The 19,368-nt window shown below is 42.4% G+C and overlaps 1 protein-coding gene and 1 long non-coding RNA gene across 11 annotated transcripts in view; one reads left to right on the top strand and one right to left on the bottom strand.

Moving 5' to 3' along the window:
• Nucleotides 1-19,368, top strand: part of LOC131736821 (uncharacterized) — a 47,813-nt gene that overhangs the window by 2,412 nt on the left and 26,033 nt on the right. The window lies entirely within an intron of this gene.
• LOC117400192 (receptor-type tyrosine-protein phosphatase mu-like) overlaps nucleotides 9,891-19,368 on the bottom strand; it is a 290,059-nt gene continuing 280,581 nt past the window's right edge. For all 10 annotated transcript variants that reach the window (XM_033999725.3, XM_033999727.3, XM_059022031.1 and 7 more), the window contains 5 exons: nucleotides 19,147-19,278; nucleotides 16,083-16,208; nucleotides 15,298-15,461; nucleotides 14,315-14,450; nucleotides 9,891-10,663 (listed from right to left, as the gene is read on the bottom strand). In XM_033999725.3, the coding sequence (XP_033855616.3) occupies nucleotides 10,610-10,663; nucleotides 14,315-14,450; nucleotides 15,298-15,461; nucleotides 16,083-16,208; nucleotides 19,147-19,278 (612 nt within the window). In that variant the 3' untranslated portion in view covers nucleotides 9,891-10,609. The remainder of the gene's footprint in view (nucleotides 10,664-14,314; nucleotides 14,451-15,297; nucleotides 15,462-16,082; nucleotides 16,209-19,146; nucleotides 19,279-19,368) is intronic.

Raw genomic sequence — 19,368 nt, 5'->3', positions numbered from 1 at the left:
CCCTGCTCTGTGGGTGACAGCAGGACCAGGTCATCTGCATAGAGCAGAAACTTGACTTCAGTGTCATGTAGAGTGAGGCCAGGGGCTGCAGACTGCTCCAACACTGTGGCCAGCTCATTGATATAGATGTTGAACAGTGTTGGGCTCAGACTGCAGCCCTGTCTCACCCCACGCCCTTGTGTGAAGAATTCTGTTCTTTTGTTGCCAATTTTCACACCACACTTATTTTCTGAGTACATCGATTTTATGATGTCATAGACTTTACCCCCTACACCACTTTGAAGAAGTTTAAGAAATAGTCCTTTATGCCAAATTGAATCAAATGCCTTTTTAAAGTCTATAAAGCAAGCGAATATTTTTCCTTTATTAGTTTGATGGACGTGTTTATTGATTAGGGTGTGTAGGGTGTAAACATGATCAGAAGTGCGGTGTTTTGGTAGAAATCCAATCTGACTCTTACTCAGGACACTGTGTTCGGTAAGGAAGGCCAGTATCCGGGCGTTAATGATACTGCAGAACACCTTCCCCAGATTACTGCTCACACAGATGCCCCGGTAGTTATTGGGGTCGAATTTGTCTCCACTTTTATATATGGGTGTTATAAGCCCTTGGTTCCAGGTCTCAGGGAAATACCCAGCTCTCAGTACAAGATTGAGGAGTTTGAGCAGGGCCTCCTGCAGCTTGGGGCTGCTGTGTTTGAGCATCTCAGCGTTGATGCTGTCAGGTCCACTTGCTTTTTTTGATTTGAGGGCCTTGAGTTTATCACTCAGCTCCTCCACCGTGATTGGGGTGTCGAGGGGGTTCTGATTGTCCTTAATACAGGATTCTAAATTTTTTAGTTTTTCACAAATGGCATTTTGAGTTTTTTGTTCTTTGTTTTGTATTTCTTTGTAAAGGTTTTCAAAATGTTTTTTCCAAATGTTTCCATTTTGGATGGCCAATTCTTCTTTTTTTGTTGAATTTAGGTTGTTCCAGGTTTCCCAAAAATGATTTTGGTTTATTGACTCCTCAATTTCGCTGAGTTGTTTATTAATATGGTCTTGTTTTTTATTTCTTAGAGTGTGTTTGTATTGATTCAGTGCCTCACAGTATCTGAGGCGTAAATCTGGGCTGTCTGGATCTTTATGTTTTTGATTGGATAGCTGTCTTAGTTTTTCCCTTCTAGTTTTACATTCTTCATCAAACCACTTTTCTTTGAATTTATTCTTTTGGTTGTTTTTCCGATTTACTATTTTTAATTTAGATTTTTCTGCTGCTTTTCTAAATATGTTATTCAAATCTTTTACAGCCAGAGTTACTCCTGTTTTTGTGTGTTGATACTGTGTGTTTTGAAATGTGTGTATTAGGGTTTCTATTTCATTGGTGCCAATTGCTTCTTTGTATATTTCTGTGCTGTTTGGAGCCCATCTGTAGGAATGGTTTAGATTGTACAGCTTACAGGGCTGTGTCTGTGTGTTGTTGATCTGCTCTGTTCTTTTTATGAACACAGTGATTTGACTGTGATCTGACAGGGGGGTTTGTGGTCTGACAGTGAATGCATTAATAGAGGAGGGGTCCAGGTCAGTGATGGCATAGTCCACCACACTGTTACCAAGAGCTGAGCTGTATGTAAACCTACCTAAAGAGTCCCCTCTGATCCTGCCATTCATGATATAGAGGCCTAGGCCTTGACAGAGATTCAATAATTGTCTCCCATTTTTATTTACCACACTGTCATGGCTATTCCTGTTTGTGGTCATGTGCGTGTGGTATAGAGGGGATTGTCCGAATATGTGGCTGTTCCCCTGTGTGTTCATGAAGTCAGGCAGAGTGCCTGTTCTGGCATTAAAGTCACCGCAGAGCAGCACACTTCCCTGGGCCTGGAAGTGGCAGATCTCTGTCTGGAGATCATGGAAGGTGTCTTCCTTGTAATAAGGGGAGTCCGATGGGGGGATGTAGGCTGCACACAGGTAGATATCTGTTTGGCAGGTGACAATGCTATTACTCATTTTTAGCCACAGGTGGGTCTCTCCTGTTCTTATTGGTCTAATAGAGTCGGTGAGCTCCTCTCTGTACCACACAATGATCCCCCCTGAGTCTCTGCCACGTTTTACGTGTGAGTGTTTCAGGGAGGGCACTATAATCTCCCTGTAGCCTGAGGGACAGTGAGTGGACACATCAGCACGGCACCACGTCTCGTGGAGAATAATTATATCTATGTTATTTATATTTCTGATGAATTCAGGGTCTGTGCTCTTCAGCCCAAACACTGACGAACACAAACCCTGAATATTCCAGGAGCTAATTGTAAGCGATCTCATATTTATAATTTAAGCTATTTATAATTATTATCTAGAATAAAATATAATGTCAGAAACATTGAACATAAATCAGTAACATGTTTTACACTATTAAGTATTTTCTTATTATTTGTATTATTTTCTTATTCTAATTATTATTAGTTGTACATTTCTTTTCTAATACATTTAGAGTGGGGTGTACTTAGCTCATGATTTTGAAAATTAAGTTCAGGAGCTGCCGTATCTCCCCCATCTCAGAGCTGGCTAGGGTCCTTGGTTTGGAAGCAGCTGCTGCATAGCTGTGTTGCTGCTGCTCTGTCTGACTGCTGTGCTGGAGCTGCTGCTGTTCCTGGATCCCTCTGGGCTGGGCTCTGTTGGGCTGGATCCCTCTGGGCTGGGCTCTGCTGGGCTGGGTCCCTCTGGGCTGGGCTCTGCTGGGCTGGGCTCTTCTGGTCTGTTGTAGTGTGTGCTGCCGGTGTCCAGGCTGCAGAGGCTGGTGTTCTTGGGGGGGTCTCCTCGTAAGCACAGGGCTGCGCTGTCCTTGGTGGTGGTCCGGTGTGCTCCTGTTTCGGGGGTGGCTGGCGGGGTCTCGGCCCATGGCAGTGTCCTTTAGGTTTTTGGCGAAGATCCTAACGCCTTCCTGGTCGAGGTGTACATGGTCGTACAGGTGCAGCGTGCTCAGGGTGGGGTGGTGTGCCAAGTGGACATTAGGCAGAAGGGCACAGCCTCTGGAGATGTCACTGTTGATCCTCTGAATAGTGTGCTGGGGGACGTCCTCTCTGGGCAGCAGGGTGGAGATCACTATCTTCGCACCAGGGAACTCCTTTGTGGCCTTCTCCGCTACTCTCCTTACCGACTCGGCCACATCTTCCCCCTGAGAGCCCAGGTCGTTGGTGCCAGTGTGGATGATAATGTGCTCGGGGTCTCTCAGGGTCGACTGGCACAGCAGCTGGAGCGCCCTTTCTGTAGTTGGGCACCAGAATTTTGCTACCCGGCTGCTGGGGAAGAGTCTTCGCTGGTTCAAGTACTTCCCGTTGGAGTCGATAAGAATGGCTACCTTGGAGCTGTATATTTTATTAGCCTGTCTACTCGAGGGAGTCTGTGTCTCTGGGGCAGTGTGTGTGATGTGGGAGGGAGGGGCAGTGTGTGTGGTGGGGGAGTGGGGGGTAGTGTGTGTGGTGGGGGGGGAGTGTCTCACTGTCGGGGTGTGCTGGGGGAGTGGGGTGTGTGTTTGGATCAGTGTGTGTGGTGGGGGAGTGGGGGGTAGTGTGTGTGGTGGGGGGGAGTGTCTCACTGCCGGGGTGTGCTGGGGGAGTGGGGTGTGTGTTTGGATCAGTGTGTGTGTGGGATGATGTGGTGTGTGTATCGGTGTCGGTGTCAGTCAGACAGGCCCTGCTTGCTGGAGCTCCTGTGTTCTTGGGCTGGCTGTGGTGTTGCTGTTCTGGGTGGGGGGGAGGAGGTGTGACTCTGAGTAGCTGCTCTCTCAGGCTCTGTATGCTCCTCTCTTTGCGCTGCAGCTCCTCTCTCAGCTTGGCCAGCTCGTTTCTCAGGGCCTCGTTGTCCTGCCGCAACTCTCCCATCTCAGCTCCCAGCTCCCTGATGGAAGCCCTGGCCTCGTTCCTCACCTGCCTCACCTCGTCTCTTATCTGCTGCACGAGGTCGTTCTCTGTCAGCGTGGTCAGGGTGAGCTCCTTGAATTCTGCAAACTCCACCTCCAGCAGTGAGAGGCATTCCTTCAAGTGCTGCACTGTGCTGGGCAGTCTGGGGTTGAGCGGGGGGGTGCGGGGGGCTGCAGTGGGGGAGCTGCAGGGGGCTGTGTCTGCAGTGTGGGGGCTGCAGGGGGCTGTGTCTGCGGTGTGGGGAGCTGGCTGCTGTTCTGGGTCTAGTACCTCTGGATTTTTTTTCTCCTTCTCAGCCAGTTCTTTTAGAGCCTGGAAATCTTTCTCGAATAGTTCTAGGCTGGCCTCAGTTCCCTGAATCATAATAGTGCCATTATAAAACACATTGATGCTGAGCCTTGTGCTGTCAGGGTCAGTTTCATCTCCTATACGCAGTTGCCTTCCTTTGCAAATCCCTCCCAGCTTGATATTACTATGTGCTGTGCAGAGGGCTGTGTGCCAGGCAGTGGGGTGCTGTGTATAGAACAGCAGGTTGGTTTTGGTCCTCTTGCCCCCAGCCAGGCTGCAGTCTGTTATCAGTGTCTCTGGGGACTCCTTCATTAGCTTGTTCTTATACAGCTTCTTTGCCTTTGCACTGGTGACCTCATCAGGGTATCGGATTACACTGCTAGTCTGGCCCCTCCCACTCTGCAGGTCTAAATTGATACATTTATCCATTCCGACCAACTGCCAAAAACCAACCGGTTTCAGCTGCTTTCAGTGACTGAGAGTTTTTAGCTATTAGGTTTTAGTTAATTTGTTATATTAAAAAGGCTTACCTTTTATTTTCCTCTTCAGTTCTTTTCTTTTTCTTTCTTTCTGTTTATTTCAATTTGTCTGTTTCTTTCTATTTCTTTCTGTTTCTTTCTCTTTCTTTCTGTTTATTTCTCTTTCTTTCTGTTTCTTTCTGTTTCTTTCTTTCTTTCTCTTTCTTTCTTGTTTAATTTTCCTGGAGGTCTTATTTCTTTTCTTTTCCTCTTCAGTTCAGTTCTTTTCTTTTGCTTTCTTTCTATTTCTTTCTTTCTCTTTCTTTCTTTCTTTCTTTCTTTCTTTCTTTCTTTCTTTCTTTCTTGTTTAATTGTTTAATTTTTCCTGGATGTCTTATTTCTGTAGTAAAAGTTTTCCATTTGTTTTTTATTTGTTCTTACTGATTTATATTCTTAATTCTCACAATTAAATTTACTCTAGATTAACATTTTTTTAGTTTAAATTAAGAGCTCATCTTGCTGCTGCTGCCTCTCTCTCTCTCTCTCTCTCTCTCTCTCTCTCTCTCTCTCTCTCTCTCTCTCTCTCTCTCTCGAGTTTTCTGGTGTTCCCCTGCAATTTTATTGCCGGAAGCTGGCTTGCCACTTCCCTGGAATCAGAAACTCTGCTTCTGTGAACTCAGATATAAACGCTGCACAACTGCACTGTGTTTACTCTTTTTCTTTTCAACAGCCTACATTGCTTTGCGATTGTTGTCTGCTTTTCTAACCTGACAGGACTCGCTGTTTTGTGTTTTCCTCTGCTATTGCATCTTAAAAAAAAAGAAAGAGACGCGTGATCCTGCACTGGGCCTCGGCTCTGCCGCACACCCCGCTGTGGAGTTCACTCCGCTGGATTGCCTCGGCCTGCCCTCTCAGTGCGCTTAAAAATTAAGTTCACCAGTGTGGTGTATGTTCTATTTACCCTCACAGCTTTGCTGTTGTGTGCATGTATGTGTTGTTTTCTTTTACTGCCTTGCAGTTTAAAAAAATATATATATTTATTTATATATATAAACGTGATTCCTCCACCGGGACCCAGCTCTGTTGCGCTCCGCTGTTTAGTTGCATCTAGCATGGTGACTGTGTTTCTCCCATACCTGAAGTGCTATGTGTGTAAGCCTATATTGTTTTCCTATTACTGCCTTTGCAGTTAAAAAAAAAACAACACTTTTTCTTCCTGTCTAACACACCGCAGCTCCTTGAGCCTGTGCTCCACTCCAGTATACGCTATGCACTGCCCCGTTGTGTGACTGGACGCGGTCCAGAACCAGGTTATTGCTGTACTGCACCCTGGTGCAGCACCATGCGCTTCCCTGTACTGCTCTCCTGATTGCCTACCGGAGCCACTTGAGCCTGTGTATCCACCGCGGTGTATGCTATGTGTTGACTACACGCGGTTAAGGCTAGGCGCTAATCAGTGCCTCTGCGCCCTCGGTGCTTTAGTGCCCCAGCATGTCAATAACACCTGTGAGATTTTCTGGAGGGGGCAAGTTGGCCAGCTCATAGGCAGTCCTGACTGTGTCTGCTATCCACTTGGACAGGTGCTGCTTAGACAGGGCTTGACCATGGGACTTTGCCCCATATCAGACAAAATGTTGTTGTGACTGCCTCCAATGTTTTGTCCTGTCAGTGTAGTATGCCAGGGCCTGAACTGGGCCGAGTGTATGGAGCTGTCGCTCCATGCCAGACCTGAAAGGAGGCGGATGGAAATCCTCCTATTCCACAGACTAGTTGACATGGAATGCCGAGATCGTCTTCGTCAAAAAGGCAGGATTGGTACGGAGCGTAACCTTTGTCCTGACCTCTGTAAAAATTAAGCAGGCTTCCGCTATTGAGAATGCCTGCATCTCACTCACCCGTCTTGCGGAGGTGATAGCGAGCAAGAAAGACATTTTAAATGATAAAAATGTCAGCTCAGCTGAATGCAAGGGCTCAAATGGAGGCTTCATGAGTGCATCAAGCACCATGTTAAGCCTCCAGGAGGAATAATGTCCTTCATAGGCGGCCGAAGCCGCCGAGTCCCTTTCAAAAATTGACCCACCAGGAAGTGAGCTCCTGGGGAGACCGAGTTAATCTCTACATGGCAGACCCAGAAGGCTTAAATGCTGCCATTCAGTGGCTTGACCTAGAACTGCAGGCTTGATGGGTTGGGCTGCCATAAGGTCCCCTGGGCCTGACTGAGCAGTTTGCAGTGCTTCGACAGTCTCCGTGACTGGCCGATCAGGAGCTGCATCAGAGTCGAAAACCAGTCTCCTGGGCCAATAAGAGGCTACTAGAAGCACCTTGGCCCGGTCCTGCCTTATTTACTCCAGACACAGCGGGAGCAGAGCGAGGGGTGGGAAGGCGTGTAACAGATGCCTTAGCCACTGGGACACTGTCAATAGATGGTCGCAGTTCAACGTGGGCTGAAAAACCCTGCTGTTTATCCAGGCCTGCAGATGGCGCATGCGCAGGAGACCCAATGGAGGGTTCTGGGAAGCTGCTGCCATCAAGCCCAGAAGTTACTGGAACATCACTACCGTGAGCGCTCTGTTGAGCTGAAATAACTCTAAACAGGCAGCTATTCTGTGCACTCTGCCGTCCAACAAAGTGGCCAGCATGGCCCCGGAATCCAAGCACACTCCTAGATAGGAGGCTGTCTGAGAAGGTGTGAGCTGGCTCTTCACATGATTCACCATAAGGCCCAACCGTTGAAGGTGGCCAGTGACCCGTTCTGTGTGGGCTTCTCTCTGTGCTGGAGACTGGGTACAAATGAGCCAGTCGTCCAGATAATTGAGTACTCTGATGTCTGAGTCTCAATGGGGCCAAGATAGCTTCCATTCACTTCGAGAAGGCACAGGGAGCTAGGGAGAGGCCAAATGGCAAGACACAGAACTCATACGCAGTTCACTGAAAGGAGAACCGCAGGTACTTCCTGTGTACTGGTTTATAGGGATATGGAATCTTTGAGGTCCACCATGGTGAACCAGTCGCCTGGCCTGATTGACTGCAACAGCTGTTGCATTGTCAACATTTTGAACCTCCTTCGACTCAGATACAGGTTGACCTGTCTGAGGTCAAGGATCGGTCTGAGGCCACCATCCTGCTTGGGCACTAGGAAGTACCTGGAGTAGAACCCTTACTCCAACTGGAGGGAGTCTATCTTGCAAATATTCAATTTTTGCAGCAGAGCTGCTACCTCCTGAGAGACACCACAACGGCGTCCTGTGGGTCCGTGACTGAAGTTGCAGTCATGCCCCCAAAAGGGAGGGGGACCATGCTTGAATTGCAGTGAGTAGCCGGTCTGAGTGGTGCACTGATGCCAAAAGTCCAGATGACTCCCTGAGAAGGGGCCCTGGGCCTGTGGCAGCAAATTCCTAGGGCTGCTGCTTAGCCAGTTCTTGGCCTGCGGCTTCTGTCTCTGCGCAGGGCAGTGGAACCAATTAAAGCCTCCACTGCAAGCAGCCACGGCCTGGTTCCGAACATCTCTTCTGGCAGCGGGCGCAGCCAGCTGTGCCGGTCTTTGAGGCTGCTGGCGCCTATGGTGCCAGTTTGCCGCTGGTTTACAGACTGGAGAGATGGTCGCTTGGGAAGAAGACGAACCAGCTCCTTAGTGGATTCCCGTGTGCGGTGAGAGTGCTACAGCATCTTGTCCACCGTGGGACCAAAAGTACGCCCTGGAGTGATCGGGGCGTCCAACAGCAATGCAGCTTCTAGCACAGCCAGGTTTCTACCTATAGCCTGCCTGTTGAGCTTGGACACACGGAGCAGGTTCTTGTTAACCAGGTGCAGCTCATCCAGCTGTTGTGGTGAGGGCATGTGGTTCCCAAAAAGATACCACAGCAAATGCGTCTGATAGGCTACTTGGATGCTGTTATAATCTCCTAGGCATGCAGCGAATGTACTGGCTGAATAGGCTCTTTGAGGATCACCTCAGGAGACCGGGCACTGCTTGTTAAGGCAGGCAGCGTCCTTCGAAAGGAGTGCTAAATTAATTGTCTGGACCAAGGTGGCAACAGAAGCCTGAACTGGCAGAAAATGGGCCAGGCCCAGCTTTTCCACATCATGCACTCTATATAGCATGTTCATCAACTGGGAATCAGCAGTAGCTATTGCTAGACGGTCCCAGGAAGATTGGATTTTAAAAAGAAAATCCGGGTGAACTGTGGGGGATATTGGAGAGGCGGTAGGCTCATTGTCGAAAATCGACTGCCTTGTTTCCCCTACTGTAGGCCTCTGCCGACAGGGAAAACTTAACCGCAGGGGACGTGCTGTCTGACTCCATGTCCTCAGATGGGAATGCCAGCTCCTGTTCTCCCACCTCCTCAGAGGCGTAGAGATCTGTGACAGTCTTTTTGTGCCTTCGGGGGTGGGCAATGACTGCATGACAGGCTTGTTGAGCAGCTTTGGTATATCAGTATTCAGGTGTCAAGTCTTTAGGAGGTAAATACCCATACAGTAATGGTTTCGTACTTGAAAGGGAACCGCTAATGTACAACATGAGTTTAAGGAACTACCGTTATGTTTGTGAAAATAAGTGCATTTTTGAAGTTTGATACAATAGTCTCTAACTGATCATTTTTAATTTTCAAAATTTCTATGCATGCTTTTAAAATAAGTGGAATAAGCTATTTCTTTCAAAACCAGTGTACCTAAAGAAGTTTATGTTTTAAAAATAAATATACAAACGCCAAAACAGTTATTTGATATCTTAAAAATGTTTAATGGGAATCACAGTAGTTTTCCTGGCTGCTGGAACTGTGGGAGAATCATGTGACACTCATGAAGTCCTTTTGCTTGCGAGGTCTTTTTGGTGGTAACTCCCCTGGTGCACATTTTTCCCTGATAATGACAGCTCTATTACTTATTGATTTGAAATCTCTTCAGTGGGTTGTAAAAAGCGTACCCATGCCAAACATAAAGATGTGGGAAAACCAGGTCAATAATGTGAAGTTGTGAGAGAGGCATTATTGTGGAATAACAGCTCCAGCAGGCACCAGTGTCCCCAGATGTAGGGATCAGTAGGTGGGGCAACCAGATGCACAGGAAAAGACTGGTGTAAGAGGTATTATAAAACAGTTACAAGCAACCCAGAACTGTAATTCTAAGGACTGTGATGATAGTTTGAGCAATTAAGCTCAGATACAGTGCCTGTACAAATATGTGTTGTATTCTAAGGGAGAAAAAAAGCCAAATGTCTGCTCAATATTATGCAGTAGAAGAAGAAACAAGACTGAGATACATTTTATTGAGCTGTTAATTCATACAAGATAAACAAAGGCTAACAATATAATCTGGTCAACAATAAATTGGGTTTCAGTAAAATAATGATTGTCACTCACTGTGCTTCACAAAAAAAGACTCCATGAATAAATAATTGATGAACTTGAAAATATTTACAATATAAAAACAAATGGGGGAAAAAAAGCTTTGGATCCTTTTATTCAGACATTAGTGTTTTTGAGCTTGCTTCTGAATTGCACTGATGCTGCCAAATGTACAATACCTGTAGCAAATACAACACAACAAATTAACATTTAGTATTTAATGCCAGTTTAGTTAATCAATAGCTACATATATACGTCATACTGCTTTGTGTTAGATTACAAACATAACAAGGAAATTAAAATGTTATGATTACTCTATACTGCATTCCCCACAAAACGGAAATGACACTTACCATCCAACAAGGATAAAGGCAACAACCAAGGATCACAGGCAAGAAGGTAATAAAAAATACTTAAACACATTTACTGCAAGAACATTACTGTGCTCCTTCATTTTTCCAGCTGTGGTGGACGGTTGATCAGAAGCTTGAGCAGTAATAGTGTTCAACCATCCCTTGCTGTATAGGTTGACCTGCGGTAATTTTTGCAAATGTTCGTTCCTCTCTGATTTTAGTTCATGTATGTGTGGCAAGGTTAGCATTAACTATTCAAGATAAACACTACCCCAAATTCAAGTATTCCAAAGCTACTTCGTAGCAGAACTTGTATTGATCCTGAAAACAAAACAGAAATACACAAATTATATATATATAGTTTATGACAAGTACTCTACACTTTACACATGAGTACAGTGACACCGGAAGCTTTTTACAATTGGGGGTGAAGCTTCCTCTGTGCTGTTTTTAGTGTTCCCACCGTAACACAATTTGTGAGTTAATACTGAAAATAATTTAAGGCCCTACATAAACTGTGGTGAGATTTTCAAAATATGCAGCTCAATTGCGACCAAAGCATGAAAAATCACAGAAATGTAGTTCTAGTGTCTTAATTATGAAGGTTAAAAAAGTCATACAAACAGCGTTTCATTTTCTTATTTCATAACAATCCCGATCTGAAATGTGAAATAACTAAAAATGATCTAGTAGACACAAAATAAAATTAATTGTACTGCAGTTTATTATCACATTCATTAGTATACTATGTTTGGTTTAACATCATGTTATGTTATGATTGAAATGTAATTGCAGGGGTGGGAGTGTTCCATCTATAGACGGTTTTCCGTCTTAAAAATATTTTGGGAACTGTGAAAAATGAGTGTGAGTTTGGAATGTGTACTGTAGCAATGGCGGGCGTTGGCGAGCCGAGAGCTGCTTTCGTAAGCAAAAATGAAAAGTTGTTTTCAGCTTCTTGCAATTTACTGTGAAAAATATGCATTTTACTTTCCTTACAGCATTTAACACTGTAAAGTCATACTTTTATGAGAGCCGTGCATTTGGTTACTATGGCAACAGGGTCAAACAAATACCGACTTCATGATTGGTGTTCGAGTTATACTTATACTATATTGACCTAGCGAGTCGGTGGCATATATGATGTTGCAATTTACTAATAATTTGAAGGTATCTGTGGTTTTAAAACTTCATAATTATTTCTACGTACAGTACTGTGCAAAAGTTTTAGGCAGGTGTGAAAAAATGCTGTAAAGTAAAAATAGACATGTCAATAGTTTATATTTATCAATTAACAAAATGCAAAGTGAGTGAACAGAAGAAAAATCTACATCAAATCAATATTTGGTGTGACCACCCTTTGCCTTCAAAACAGCATCAAATCTTCTAGGTACACTTGCATACAGTTTTTGAAGGAACTCAGCAGGTAGGTTGGCCCAAACATCTTGGAGAACTAACCACAGTTCTTCTGTGGATTTAGGCAGCCTCAGTTGCTTCTCTCTCTTCATGTCATCTCAGACAGACTTGATGATGTTGAGATCAGGGCTCTGTGGAGGCCATACCATCACTTCCAGGACCCCTTGTTCTTCTTTACGCTGAAGATAGTTCTTAATAACTTTCGCTGTATGTTTGGGGTCATTGTCATGCTGCAGAATAAATTTGGGGCCAATCAGATGCCTCCCTGATGGTATTGCATGATGGATAAGTATCTGCCTGTACTACTCAGCATTGAGGAGACCATTAATTCAAACTTGCAAGGAACCTCCACCATGCTTCACTGTTGCCTGCAGACACTCATTCGTGTACCGCTCTCCAGCCCTTCGGCGAACAAACTGCCTTCTGCTACAGCCAAATATTTCAAATTTTGACTCATCAGTCCAGAGCACCTGCTGCCATTTTTCTGCACCCCAGTTCCTGTCTTTTCGTGCATAGTTGAGTCGCTTGGCCTTGTTTCCGCGTCGGATGTATGGCTTTTTGGCCGCAAGTCTTCCATGAAGGCCACTTCTGACCAGACTTCTCCGGACAGTAGATGGGTGTACCAGGGTCCCACTGTTTTCTGCCAATTCTGAGCTGATGGCACTGCTGGACATCTTCCGATTGCGAAGGGAAGTAAGCATGATTTGTCTTTCATCTGCAGCAGTAAGTTTCCTTGGCCGACCACTGCGTCTACGGTCCTCAACGTTGCCCGTTTCTTTGTGCTTCTTCAAAAGAGCTTGGACAGCACATCTGGAAACCCCTGTCTGCCTTGAAATTTCTGCCTGGGAGAGACCTTGCTGATGCAGTATAACTACCTTGTGTCTTGTTGCTGTGCTCAGTCTTGCCATGGTGTATGACTTTTGACAGTAAACTGTCTTCAGCAACCTCACCTTGTTAGCTGAGTTTGGCTGTTCCTCACCCAGTTTTATTCCTCCTACACAGCTGTTTCTGTTTCAGTTAATGATTGTGTTTCAACCTACATATTGAATTGATGATCATTAGCACCTGTTTGGTATAATTGTTTAATCATACACCTGACTATATGCCTACAAAATCCCTGACTTTGTGCAAGTGTACCTAGAAGAATTGATGCTGTTTTGAAGGCAAAGGGTGGTCACACCAAATATGGATCTGATTTAGATTTTTCTTCTGTTCACTCACTTTGCATTTAGTTAATTGATAAATATAATCTATTAACATGTCTATTTTTGAAAGCATTCTTATTTTACAGCATTTTTTCACACCTGCCTAAAACTTTTGCACAGTACTGTAGTATTAGAAATGTAAAGAAAAATACAAAAACTTTGTCATTTAAGGTTTGCCTCCCGTGTATACGATTTATTGATTTAAAGGCAGCAAAATATGGAAATTGCACGTTCCTTTTCAGTAGTATGTCAACATAATCTGAAAAGGTTTACAAAACTTGAAAATGTTGATGAATTTGGCACTCAGGGTTGTTTTAAAAAAAAAAGTCTGCTTGTTACATTTTTTTGCAGCCAACACATTTATTGAACATTGATGCATTTTTAAAGATTGTTTCAATTGCGACTCGAGTTTCAGTGTTTGAATGCCGTTTGACCTTTGACGTAGCGCAAGGTTAGCTCAAAGATATTCTATTTAATAGAATAGAAATAAATGGAATATCTTTGGTTAGCTGTACCTGAGAAAATGCAGTGAAAATAAGCAGCTGTATTTAGCTGGAAACGAGGTATTCTCAACACAGTAATAAGTGGTTTTTTTTAATTGTTTTTGTATGTACTTGACAGATGCCCTTATGCACGGGGACTTAGAGGTTTTTATTAGTTTCTGTTTGCACTTTGTTTTGTAAAATGAAATGGTTTGTGCAATTATTGTGCACAGTGTGTTTGTTTCTGTAGGTTGTATATGCATATTTGCTTTGTATTTGTAGTGTACAGGCTACGTGCAACTACAGTTAAAATATAAACTGAAAAATGTTCGCCTTGCTTCAAATCGGCACCATACATTTTCCATCTTGGCTACTTGGCTCCCACCCCTGTAATTGTGAAAATGTGTACTGGATTTAAAATCTTACAAATTATTTTATTATTTTACCTTCACGTTTTATAATATTAAAATAAACGTAATAAATTAATTGACAAACATTTAGAATAGAAGCATTTTTCAATGTTTATGCAACAAAAATGACATCAATCCCACATTCACAGTGACATGTCTTGAATGCATACTAAAGAGGATTTTTTTCTGCACACATACGTTAACAGGTTCATGGCACAGATTAACTACACAGCTGGACAAATAGGGGGCAGGGGGGTGTAAACTCGCTTTCAGGTTCAGATATATTTACAGCAACGGGAAACAAGGAATAGCTACTGGAATACAAAAAAAAAAAAGTCACCACTGGGATGTTACATTTAGTCTGCTTAATATGGACTTATATTAGAGACCAAACAAATAAAATAATGGCACTTATGCAAGAAAATAAATAAATAAATAAATAAAATACACTCTGATGCTTACCAGTAAGTCCACCATATTGGGCTTGTTGTTTCTCAGTGTTTTTACTGCATGGAAAACATCGACTGCACGTTGGTGCTGTAGCATCTCACAGACAATGCTGATTGCACAGAATGCCCCACTGCGGCCCCCACCGTTCCTTCAGTGACAAGAATAGAGGGGTCAGTCATAGGAGTCAACACCATTCATAATGGAAGACCACATACAGTTTACCCATATGAAAAGTAATGACTTTTTGATTATATTATACTCTAACTATATAAAGATGATATACCTGCTACAGTATATATTAAACATATATGATCTATAATCTGGAATGTATTAATTACAGCTATCCATATTGAGGCCACTTTGTTTAGAATATTTATCTAAGTTTTTAATCAGAAAAAAATGTAAAGGTGTTACCCATGCATCATATTTTAAAAAATCACCTTCATGAAAAATAATGCTTACTCTGCTTTAGGCACACTGGTTATGAAAGAAATGGCTTGTTGCACTTTTATTTTAAAAGCATGCATACATACTTTTGGTCTCTTGGTGGTGCTGTTCTACCTTAATTCCCTTCGTAAATGGCTAAACTCAGTGTTCAGACTTTAAGATGCATGACAATTGAACACTTGGTATGCTTGCCAACATATTGCTGCTAATAAATAATAATAATAATAATAATAATAATAATAATAATAATAATAATAATACAATAACATGGGGTATTAAATACAACAGGAACTAAAGCAGCAACACCTCTTTTTTAAACCTGTTGAAACTAAGATCAGATCAGATTTACAAATGAGATTTGAGTTGGTCCAGATTTCGCAGGTTTAACCAGTGAGCTTCAGAGTGGTACTGGCATTGAGAACACTTGCTGGGTTATAGTACTTGCAGCATAACAACTTGCTTTTTTATGTAGAGATTATTTTATGTTTTTTGTAAAGTGGGAATCAGAGACATCCTGATATATAAATAGTTGGGGGCGGAGTACTTACAGGCAATGTACGACGGTCCGCCCCTCCCCACCATCATACTCCTCCTGCCACTTCTCAACCTGGCGAATGAGCTTCAAGAAAGAGCGCTTCGACACAGGCGTGTCTCTGTACATGGGCCAGCCCAGGAACTGGAACTGCTGTACCATCCTGTACCCGTCCTGAGGCTACAGGGTTCAAACAGGAGACGTTGTTATTAATGAACACTTACTCATTAAATACTGTACTACTATTATGGCTTCTGGTTGACTTTTCAGATATAATTTAGTAGTTGCTTTGATTATATGATGTTAAATAAAATATCTAAATTATGTTCATATAGTTTTATGTCTTAATTATTTAAAATTCTAGGTGATGCAAAACATTTGGCCATAGCTGTACAGGTTAATCCTGTATTTTTAACAAACAAAGTACTGATAACAAAACAACCTTCTAATTACTTAATTAAGAGCTTTAGCTTCATTTAAATCAGACCTGTTGGGAGGCTGAAATGCTTACTCCTTTTCCAGAACTGGTTTCCTAAACTTCAGATGCTCAGCCACAAAGCTGAAAACTGACCATTCCTTTGGGCTACGCAATTTTAACCTTTGCACCTTTGTCTCATAAATATTCATTTTTGGATTTCCATAAGGGGCAACTTTATACATCCCAGGATTTAAACATGATCTTTTGAATATTACTTTCAGATAACAGTGTGGACAGGCTTGGGATTGTTAGTGTAAGTGACAAAATGCGTAGAATACATCTGGAAAGTAAAATGAAAATAAAAAAATACAATGTGTTCTTACTCTTGCTGCATTGTAAATTCTGAATATGCGGCTAATGATATCTTCTTCTAGGTCAGCTGATACAAATTCCACTTGGATGAGTCCATGTCTGTGCACACCATTTTCAGGCCAGTACTGAGGGCAGAGCTAGTTGAAAAACACAAACAAGAATACAAAGCATTGTGTGTTATAGCAATATTTCAGCCTAATGCCATGTAAGCAATGAAGTATACATTATACTTGTTATTTGTTTGTTTACTTCAAGAAGGGATAAAGTAAAAAAACTATTGCATATTCTAGTGTAGTTTAGGTAATGTGAGCACGGATGTAACTGTATTTCATTGTGTAGTGTATAGATTTGTTTTACTTGTTCAACATGTTTTTGTTCTGTATATTGTTGTATATTATTATTATTATTATTATTATTATTATTATTATTATTATTATTATTATTTTCGTTATGTATTTATGTATAGATGACGGCGAAGCGCTGTGGGTATTGTTTTTGTATTGATTTATTGTTTTGTAAATATGACAGCGTATCTGTGCGTTTTATTTGTTATTGTTTTATTTAAAATGTGTTCTGGCAGAGGTGAGAGTGGGTACTCGTCCTCTGCCAGGAATAATTAAAAAAAACCTTTGATTAATTTGTTGCTAATCGGGAGATGGTCACCTGCATATAAGCCTGCAGCTCTCTGCGCTCGGGGTGGGTGTGTTAGGAGCGGAGAGAGCGAGAGGAGCGAGAGACAAAACGTAACTTAAATAGTAATACAGGAACAGTGAAGGCTACTGCCCAGCCTGACCTGTGTTATTTTTGTGTTTGTGACTTGTTTTTGTTTAACTGTTTTATTTTGCTCTGTGAGCAAGTTTCTTTTTGTTAAAACCTTTTAATTTATTTTGGTATTATTTAAATAAAACGGCGCACGCTGCGCCTTTAACTGCAGTACTTGCCTGGTGTCAGTGTTTATTCAGTTCCTGCTTCTGGCCTGACGTCAGACGACTCAGCCAGTCTGCCACAATTGTATTTCAGTGATCTCTCCTGTGTCATGTACGCATTGACTTTCCAAGGGAACATCAAGTTTTGTGTAGGTGTATTTGTGATCATATCTTCTGAAGAAAGCTCCTGGTTTGTTTTTCCCTGTTGCTTATTGACTTTTTGCTACTGTTACAGTTCTGTGATATTTGGTTTTGGAATCTGCTGGGAAAATTCCTGTATTAGATTTCTTTATGATTTTTTTAAAATAAATATTACACTAACTCCTACTGTATGTCCTTGGTGTATGCATACACACACACATACATACCCTCCAACTGTACCGATTTGGCTGGTAGAATACTGTGGGCAGGATTTTCAAAAACCAGTGTTACTGTATCGGACTCGTGGTATAGTAATGAGAGCTTTAGTAGCAAGTGATTTTCAAATTAAATGTGTTAATTAAATCAAACCATTAAATGCTTTGAAATTGAGTCGATGAGGTCGTTAATGAATGCACTTCTCGTAAAAAAGCTTAATTGTCGCAGGGCACGTACATCACTTCCTGTCTCAACGACTAAATAAGGGGAACTCGTTAATCAAAATGCTTCTAAACGAGACCAAGAAAAATGAATGGAAGCATAATTCGCTGTTATCGAAACTACTAGCGTACAGGGAGATGGCTCTCCCACCAACGAATTTACGTAACTATTGGTTGTCCAATTTTTCAAAAGGGATATTTGCTCAAACTAAACACCTCTGACAGGTCAAAACATAATGTGTTTCGTGCTTTACGGTTTTCAGTGGACTTTTGGAACATGGAAGTCATTGTTTTTTGTTTCTTTGTAAGTAAAGCAGTCACAGTACTGCTCTGGATTTCCGCCTTTCTCTTTCGGTGAATACTTGAATCTAAATGCCTGTCAACAGACGATTTTCGGTAGTAACATTCCAGGACATACAGAAGAGCTTACCTCCATCGCTGTATAAAACTTCTACTGGATACTGCTTCACGCAATCTGCTGCGGACACATTTTTAGAGACATCCATTTTCTTGTTCACAGTGTGTAGTATTTTAATTTCCTGCCTAGATTACATATATTCACATGACGGCATGTACATGGCGAATAGTACATGGAGGCACACAGCAGAGCTGTACAGTTTAGTCAATGCGATTTTTATTTGTATGAAATACAAGTAATAACTATGAAATAATTAATTTTTATTTCTTAAGAATATTGAAAAAATCGCGGTATTGGGATAACTTCATGATTTGCATGCAGTGTATAAAGGGAGAGAAACAAACGCTATGGATTAAACCCTTCTTGCTGGCTGCAGAAGGGCAGCCTCCCGTATTATACACGTTTACCTTTACCTGCCTTTTATTCTAAAATTCAAGCCCCCTAATTAAAAAGGAACGTTTCTAAAATGTAAAGAGGCATACTGTGTACATTTGAGACAAGACATGTTTTTAAATTGACGCTAAAACTGAAATAAATGAATACGTAAATAGAGCCCGATTCATAAATTTTATCCTGCAAACTGACGCCTCTGACGTAGGACTAGGGATGGATCTCTCCCAGGAGGTAGAGGGCGTGGGGCATTAGGTATTGTACATTAGCAGGAAGCTGCTTGCGTGAGAGACTCAGACCAGGTATGTTGTAAATCGAGAAGGAATGCCTAGCCGTCATTAAAAAAAAATGAAACGAAAGCAAGTTTCTGTGTGCCTCTCTTCCTCTGTGTGTGGGCCCGACCGCCCACATGCAGTTTTATATAAAATGTCCCAAAAAAGTCGACTCCGCGTGTGCTCCAATTCTGCTGGGGGCCCTACGCTGCAGCGTAATTTGCATATAGGTTAATCCGGCCCTCTACCTTCATCAGGTTTGTATTGACAAAGAAAGAAACTGCTACAGTACAGGTATAGCAGTCTATCAAGGTACCCGTTTACACACTGAACATTCTGCATTAAATGCTCCTGTCAGTTGCCAGGATTGGAAAACAAGCTATACCAGTGGTATAGCATAACATTAACCTCGAGGCTCTCAGTGCCTGAGGACTGGACGCTCACAATCATTTTCATGAAGTCAGAGTCCATTACTAGCATGTTGCTCTTACCTGTGCCGGATCCACATCATTTAGCATTACTATTGATGTACAGTGGTAGTCTAAAACAAGTCTCCAGAAATCTTTCACTGTGTTTGGCAGAGGATGTTGAGTAACAATGAATGCTGATGGTTGCTTGTAGCTCTGCAAAGCAAAAGCAAAAAAAACAAGCACATAAGTATTGGCATTCGAGCATATAACCATGTGCAACAATCAGGTAATTATTTAACTTGG

Source organism: Acipenser ruthenus, chromosome 4 (genome assembly GCF_902713425.1).
Source record: "Acipenser ruthenus chromosome 4, fAciRut3.2 maternal haplotype, whole genome shotgun sequence".
NCBI classification, from domain to species: domain Eukaryota; kingdom Metazoa; phylum Chordata; class Actinopteri; order Acipenseriformes; family Acipenseridae; genus Acipenser; species Acipenser ruthenus.
Note: the sequence above shows the minus strand (reverse complement) of the source record. Positions and strands in the feature narration are given on the sequence as shown.